This window comes from Callorhinus ursinus, unplaced genomic scaffold (assembly GCF_003265705.2).
Source record: "Callorhinus ursinus isolate GAN/ISIS: 27379988/994484 unplaced genomic scaffold, GSC_fseal_2.0 scaffold18, whole genome shotgun sequence".
NCBI lineage: Eukaryota > Metazoa > Chordata > Mammalia > Carnivora > Otariidae > Callorhinus > Callorhinus ursinus.
Genome location: NW_027397080.1, coordinates 3,517,000 through 3,525,296, shown reverse-complemented (window position 1 = coordinate 3,525,296; position 8,297 = coordinate 3,517,000). Strand labels below are relative to the sequence as shown.

General features: G+C 50.8%; 1 protein-coding gene across 1 annotated transcript; it reads left to right on the top strand.

The window, feature by feature from the left end:
- Nucleotides 1-750: 750 nt before the first annotated feature.
- On the top strand, nt 751-6,797 carry ZNF691 (zinc finger protein 691). The gene is made up of 2 exons (XM_025857148.2): nt 751-803; nt 5,317-6,797. The coding sequence occupies exon 2, from the start codon at nt 5,326-5,328 to the stop codon at nt 6,178-6,180; it is 855 nt and encodes a 284-aa protein (XP_025712933.1). The 5' UTR covers nt 751-803; nt 5,317-5,325; the 3' UTR covers nt 6,181-6,797.
- The last annotated feature ends 1,500 nt before the right edge of the window (nt 6,798-8,297 follow it).

Sequence of the window (8,297 nt, the reverse complement as noted above, 5' to 3'; positions counted from 1 at the left end):
TCTTTGCGCTGAAATACCGTGCAGGTATGAGAATATTCTATTAGACTTTTTTTTTTTTTATTAACTAAAACTTGGGGGGAAAAAACCTTCACCCTGGATATACCTTAGAAGTCTTATTGTGCCGGCTTGATGAATGGCGGTCAGCTTTATCCAGGTAGGACGCAGAAAAATCCCTGTGCAGAAGCGTTGGGGAACCCAGAGGCAGCGCCTCATACGGGGAACGTTTAGTTTCTCTGACAAACGGATTGGGTTAGTTGATCTTTAATCTCCCTTCTAGTTCTACAATCTTTTGACTTTTAATTATAAACCTCAAGTAAAGCGCGCGACTCAAGGCTTCACGGGATGTCTACAGGATCGTCAAGGGCCACCTACTCAAAGTAAAGAAGAAACTGAGTTCATGATCCCTTGGGGGTCATGCACGTTACCTCTACGTATTCTACTGCTGGCCAGACCAGTGGCCCCGCACCTTGGTCTTTTAACGCGTGAACGTAGAAGGAAATCCGAGCACCTTGTAAGGGAACTCAGTCTCGGCTACTCAGTTCTAAACTTCGCAAATTCCTTCTCCGACGCTACGCTCTTCCTCAGGACTACAACTCCCAGCAGGCCTTGCCCGAGGCCAAAGCTTATTGGCGGCTCCGCCTGGGTTTCTTGCGTTGTGGCAGCCAACATAGCCAGTGGGAAGGAAGGATCCCCCTCAGGAACCAATCCTGGAGAGGTAGGGCGGGTCCTTTCTGGGTTCCGGCTCCGGCTCCTCCCCCGGCCCACCGAGGCGGCGCTGTCCCTGACGGAGCGGCGGGAGCGAGGTGGGTCCGGGTTGGGCCCGAGGTCGCGGGGGGAGGTGGAGACGGCTTCGCGGGGAACCCTGAACGTGGCCCCCTCCCTCCCTCCGGGGAGTTAGAGGCTGTGGCTTTGCTCCCTGGATCCGGCGGGGAGCAAATGGGACCCAGTGGGTCCCCTCGCCCCGACCCCCGGCCCCCGCCCCTGGCCCGCGCGGCCAGGAGGCTGCCCTATCCCCTCCCCACAGGCCCTCCGGTTGGCCTTTCAGTCCAGGTCCCCCCCACCCCCGGCACCGACCATACCTTGGGGGCCAGCCCCTCCCCCTCTCTCATCCCTCCCTCCCAAGCCATCCGGCTACTCAAAACCCAGACCTATGCTCTAGGACGCGCGTTTCCTAGACTCCGCCGTCGGCTTCTCCGTGCTACTCACAACCCGGCCTCTTGGGCCGCGGTCCCGACACCTCTGATTGCAGCCCGCGCCTCCTCTCCCCTGCCCACCTCCTCCGGACCCTCTGACCTCTTTCGTCCCCTCTCTCCGACCCGTTATGCAGCTGCCCGGTACAGTCCCCTGTTCTTCAACACCTTGTCCCTGGTCTTTCTAAAATAAGCTCCTCTCTCTGCATCATCCCCCACCCCCTACCCCTTAACTTGACCCCAAAGACCCCGAACTTTGGCTCTTCAGACCACTTTCCAGCTTGGCCCCTTCACTCTAACCCAGGCCTTGGACCTTCAGCATCTGTGATCACCAGCCCTGTCTTCTTGGCTTTTACTTCTTAGCCCTGGCCGCTTTTCCACTGCCCCAATCCCTTCCACCCTTGGTCCTCCCGGTACCTCTGAGCCTCCTGGGAAAGCAAGCCCAGTGGGCCCTTCTCTCCCCAAATCCTTGAAATGTGACATGAAAGTGCTTCTGTACTTTACCTGCCACTGTGTTCTCAGTAGATAGCGGGCTCCCCATCTCTGCAAGTCCCAATCTTGCTCACCCATCCTGCAAAGTCCTAACTCAGATACCGCCTTATCCATGCAGCTGCGCATCCCTGATCTCTTCAGGGAGACACGCCTGTGTCATTTGAACTCACCTGGCTGGCACTGTTCTTATTCCTTCCTCCTTCCCTTCACTGCCCCCCCCCCCCAGGTCTCCTATCTCCCTTCCCTGCTCCCTCCCTGTCTTCCTCCCTCTTCTGTCCTTTACTAGTGTCATGCTTAAAAGCACTGGTTTTGGAGTGATGGGCATAGGTCCCAGTTCTGCCACTCACTTGCTGTGTGCCCTGGGGCAAGTTACCATTTCTCTGAGCTTCAGTTTCCTCATCTCTAAAATAAGTTGTGAAAATGAAATGACATGATTTGCATATAGTGTTCAGTCCAGGGCCTAGCACTTAGTATGAGCTTCAAAAATGTTTATTATTATTGGTTCCTGTGTAATATGCCAGGTGCTGTGTGAGGCATTGAGGAGTGGATACAAAGATGACTAAGGCACAGTTCCTGACCCCCCAGAACTGAATCTTCTACCCTCTATGCCAGTTTCTGGAGTTCATGGCCTATTTCCCTGCACTGTGCCATAAACTGAGGGTAATAATCATAATCCTAAATCTTTTTGCTCTTATTTTGATCCAGCATTCAGTCCTGAGTAGACTCAGAGCCTGGTATATTGCAGGCTCTTAGAATAACAGGATTGGATGTGAGAGGGGGCCAGGTGGCCCCCTGCATAGAGAGAGGTACTGGAGCCCTAGGTGGGGTGGGCAGGGCTGGGGACTGAATTCAGATCATATCCATTGACTCATCCATTCAGAAAACATTTAAGCAGTGCCTCGTGCTGGGGAGAGATTGCCAAAATGACCCAGTCTCTGCCCTCAAATTGCTTATTAACTGCTAGTGGAAACAGATATGTGAAAAGATCATTGCAAATCACTGTAAAAGCAAGTACGTACAAGATTCTCTGGGTGCCTAAAGGTGGAAGAGTGGGCAGATTCCTGAGGAACAGTGGGTGAGACAGCCACAAATAAGCATGAAATGGGTTCTGGAGACAGGCCTGCCCTTCACTCAGCTCATTCAACGAATATTTATACTAAAGATCTGCTATAAATGACTGTCACTACTTGAGGAATTTGGGTTACATTAGAAAACAAAGACCCTGTCCCTCATGGGACTTACGTTTTAGCAGGGGGAGGCAGACACTAAATAAGAGACATAAGAAATAAATAGAATGTTAGCAGGTGAGAAGTGCCGTGGGGCAGGAGGACTGGGAGTGTGAGAATGGGGTTGTGATTTTTAAAAGGATTGTCAGGAAACAGTGAGTAAGTCTCAAGGAATAAATTGTTTCTGATGTTTACTTGCATTTTTTGAAAGTGAAGCAAGCCTCCTTCATGTCTCTTACCTAGATTCTTCAAGAAACACTCTCTAACAGGGATTGGTAAACTGTAGTTCACCTCCCTTTGTTTTAAATAAAGTTTTATTGGAACACAGCCACACTCATTCCTTTATGTATTGTCTGTGGCTGCTTTTATGATAAGAGGGCAGAGCTGAGTGGTTGCAACAGAGAGCCTGTGGTCCCAGATATTTACTAAATATTTACTGCCTGGCCCTTCCCAGAAAAATTTGCTGGCCTCCACTCAAAGATTTGCGGCTCTGTCAGTATTTCACGTTTTACGTGATACAGAGCCTCATACCATTTTTTTTTCTTGTACAAAATTTTTTTTCTTTTCTAACAAGATCACATAAGGGATCTTTTTCATTCTTGTAATCTGTGCAGGGCTAGGATACAGTGTCCTCCACAGTGGTCATAGCAGCTGTCATTTGCTGCATTACTCGTACGAGCCACAAGCACCCTGAGCACACTGGGGGCATCTCCTCTGCCACAGGGTCTTGCAGTATAGACGGGCATTGTGGTGTTAGCAATGTGGGAGTCGAGGCTCAGAGGGCTTGAACGATTTGCACAGTTGTGTAGCGTGTGTTGCTGTCGGGATCCAGCCCAAAGTGTAGTCAGTGCCATTTCTGTGACTGCTCTTGTGTGTTCCAGAAATACTTGCTGACCTGAAGGAATTCTGTCATGTTCTCCCCTCGCTGGCCTGTCACAGCCTATGCTTCTGCCCCTCGTCTCTTGTTCGCGTCACTGCACAGCATCTGCATGTGCCCACCGGGCCTTCCCTGACATTATTGCCTCAGGGCCCAGAGGAAACACCACCTACACTGGCCCGGAAGTACTTCATCCCCTTGTTGCCTGTCCCGGGCTGTAGGAGCTCAGAGTCTGTGTCGCCCAGCAAGCATTTATTGATGTTTGCCTAAGTTGGCAGTGTGTACGTGTAGCTGTGTGTGGGGGAGAGAATGTGGTTTGTGTCTCCGAGTCTTTGTAGGTGGCGTGTGTGTGTGTGTGTGTGTGTGTGTGTGTGTGTGTGTGTGTGTGATTTTGTGTGGGGTACGGATATAGCTGTATGTGATTGTGTAGCCACATACGTGGCTAAATGGAAGGGCTGTGTGTGTATATGTGATGTGTGTGACTGTTTCTATAAGTGTATGTGAGTGTGTGGTATGTGTGTGTATGTGTCCGTGTGTGGCTGTGTATGTGTGACTATGGTATGAGTGTATGGTGTGAGCATATGGTTGAGTGTGGCTGGTATGTGAGAATGGCTGTGTGAGTGTGTGTGTGAAGTGGTGTGCATGTGGCTGTGCATGGTGTTGGAGAGTGGAAGTAGATATTGACCAATCAGCAGACATAGCCCAGTCCCCTCAGTGGGTTGTGGAGGGCCCCGATGTTACCCCTAGTTGTTAGGCTAGGCTGCGGTCTGGGGAAGGGAAGAGTGGCGGAACATTTAAGAGAATTTAAACAACTGGGAGAGCCTCAAGAATGAGAGGTTCTGTTCATTTTGAAAGCAGGCAAATGGATACTTTTAAGGAAGGTTTTTCAAAAAAGATTAAAAATAAAAGGAGTTTCAGTTAGCTTAGAGTTAGGCAGAGAAATGGAATCGTCCTCAACCGGAAGCTCCTTTAGCTGCACACAAATTCAAGTCTAGACTGTCATTGTTTAGTGGTATGAAGAAAAGTGCCATTATTCACACTGCACAACTATCTGTTGGGAGGGGACAAAAGTGATGCCTTCTTTTTACTCTGATGGGTAGCTTTAAATATCTGTGGAAGGGGCGCCAGGGTGGCTCAGTCGGTTAAGCGACTGCCTTCGGCTCAGGTCATGATCCTGGAGTCCCGGGATTGAGTCCCGCATCAGGCTCCCTGCTCAGCAGGGAGTCTGCTTCTCCCTCTGACCCTCTTCCCTCTCGTGCTCTCTATCTCTCATTCTCTCTCTCTCAAATAAATAAATAAAATCTTTATAAATAAATAAATAAATAAATAAATAAATAATCAATCTGTGGAAGTTTGTCACTTGAGAGTTATTAAGTAAAGGCATTCTCTCCAAGTATTCCCGATAATTGAGGTCATTTCTCATGGATGGTTCCATGGGGAAGGGGTACACCCCTTCAGCCAGAACAAAGTTTCCCTGTGGTGGAGCCAGACCCCAGGAATAAAGGTGTTGGCCATTTGTGTTCATTCTCAGGGTTCAGAAATGGGCAGTGAGAAGGACCAGAATCCGGAACAGCACCTGCCTGAGGAAGGGGAATGGGGTAAGCCGTGGAGAGTGGATGACTCAGAGGGTTTTCGGATCCCAGATGGGGAGAAAGAGCACGGGCAGGAGAGCCCATTGGAGGGTCCGCAAGAGATTCATCCCAAAAAGCCATGGCAGAAAGTCACTGTCCCCACGGGAGAGCCCGGGGACCCCACGGCTCACCCGAGGCCCGAGACCGACGAGAAGCCCTTCATATGTGCCCAGTGTGGGAAAACCTTCAATAATACCTCCAACCTGAGAACACACCAGCGCATCCACACGGGCGAGAAGCCTTACAAGTGTTCCGAATGTGGCAAGAGCTTCTCGAGGAGCTCCAATCGCATCCGGCACGAGCGGATCCACCTAGAAGAGAAGCACTACAAATGTCCCAAGTGTCAGGAGAGCTTCCGGCGGCGCTCGGACCTCACCACGCACCAGCAAGACCACCTGGGCAAGCGGCCGTACCGCTGTGACATCTGTGGCAAGAGCTTCAGCCAGAGCGCCACGCTGGCGGTGCACCATCGGACCCACTTGGAGCCAGCGCCCTACATCTGCTGTGAGTGCGGGAAGAGCTTCAGCAACAGCTCCAGCTTTGGCGTGCACCACCGCACGCACACAGGCGAGAGGCCCTATGAGTGCGCCGAGTGTGGGCGGACCTTCAGCGACATCTCCAACTTTGGAGCACACCAGAGGACCCACAGAGGGGAGAAGCCCTACTGGTGCACTCTGTGCGGGAAACACTTCTCCCGGAGCTCAAACCTCATCCGCCACCAGAAAACACACATGGGAGAGCAGGCTGGGAAAGACTCCAGCTGAAGGACGATGAGGGAGAGAGGCGGAGAGACCCCAGCCTCATGTAGGAAGATCTCTAGGATCTGCTGCTGCCCCCTTGACCTCAAGCCCTTCATCCCACTTTGGAGAATGATTTCCTGTTGCCTCTGAAGCCAGGATCTCTGGAAAGTTCTGAGAAGGGACTCTTGAGTAAGAATCCTTGCCGCTTTCCGGGCCAATTTCTTGCCTTGGAAAGTTTGGAGGATCCGGTCTTGGCTTCATCTCCTTGGGAGGAAAGAGAAGTAGGGTAGGCTTAGCACATGCCCGTATCATTAGGGCAACCATCCCCTGGCCTTTGAGGAAGTACCTGTGAGGTGGGCAATCACTGTCTGAAGGTCCTCCAAATCGTAGATGAACTGCTTAGGGCGTATTGTGGTGGCTCTCAGTTCCCATCTGCTGTGCCCCACCTGCGCTGGGAGGAGCTGCCTTCCCAATGGAAGGGGCCTCCTCAGCCTGGAGAAGAGGTCTGGTCCTGCCTTAGGAACGAAAGGGAAGCCCTCAGGGAGCCACGATCCAGGGACCTTCACAGTCCCCCACGTTTGTGACTTGTTCCCCCACCCTAACCTGCATCTGTGATTCGCAGTAAAACCCTTCAATGAAAAGGACCTGTGTACTTATTTGGGGCATCAAGGAAGTGGGAGCTGGGGAGCTGGTTGCACTGCAGCCTCCCTGCAAGGGGGCTGGATCCCAGGAAGACTGGGTGGCTGCTCTGAAAAGCAGAGGAAAGCAGGCTGAGTTTCTGGGGCCTTTGAGGAGGAAGACAAGAGGAAAGAAAGAACAGTGAGCATCCACATCTGCTGTCACGGGTCACATTTACATCTTTGTCTCCTTGAGCTGGCGCAGCAGCCCTCAAGGGAATAAGATGAGGGCACAAGTGAGGAGATGTGAAGTCACAAAGCAGGGCTGTGGTGGGGCCAGAGTTCACACTTGGGCCTCCCTTGATTCGGAGCTGGTGCCCTTTCCATTGCTTGCACCTAGTGGCTCCAGAAGGAGGAGCCACTTCGGGGGGCTGGCCTGGGACCAAGTGAGTCCCTGGAAGGGGGAGCTAGGATGGCTTCTTGATGTGGCCCCGCACCATTCGCTCTGTGGGAAGTCAGTGCCAAGTCTGAGAACCTTTTCTCCTTTAGATTCTTGATTGGTACTTCCTTGTGTTTAGGAAGAATGATAGTGTTGGGGAGCAGGGGGTGAGGGCTGGGATGAACCCACAATGGCAGTCTTTGCCTTTAGTGGCAATAGTTTAGTTCCCAAGGCTGGGACAGCTTGGCAGGGGTCCTCCCAGCTTCGTGCTCTCCTGGTTTAAGCCTGGCTCCACATGGCGGATTTCAGTGTTTTCTGCATGGCAGTTTAATGTTCACCCAGATTTCCTCCAACAAATACAGAAGACCCCACTCTACATCTTTTGCCAATCAGGTCCTGCTCTTCCAGAGTGAGGGGACTTCTTCATTGTAGCTAATTGCCAGAATATGATTCTGACACCACCCATAACCTGACCTATCACATGGGATCCTGCCACCCACCCAGGAAGGGATGTGCTAGGAGCTTTATACTCATCATGTTGAATTCTCACGTAACCCTGGGAAGTAAGAATCACCCACATATGACAGTTGGAGAAACAGGCAGACAGGAAGTGACTTACTCGAGATTACTTGGCAAGTAAATGGCAGGGTCAGGAACTGAACCTACTTCTGCCTAAATCCAAAGCCTGTATTTTTTCCAACTATAAAAGACTTCCCAAACAATTCCCTGACATATGTAGGATACTACAGTTTACAAAGTACTTTTTAAAAAAACTTTTATTTTAATGACCCAGTGCTCATCACAAGTGCACTCCTTAATCCCCTTAACCGGTTTCATCCATTCCGCCCCCCCTTCCCCTCTGGTAACCAGTTTTCTATAGTTAAGAGTCTGTTTCTTGCTTTGTCTCTCTTTTCTTTCCCCTTTGCTCATTTGTTTTGTTTCTGAAATTCCACATATGAGTGAAATCATTATGGTATTTGTCTTTCTCCAACTGACTTATTTCACTTAGCATTATATCTCTAGCTCCATCCATGTTGTTACATATGGCAAGATTTCATTCTTTTTTATGACTGAATAATATTCCA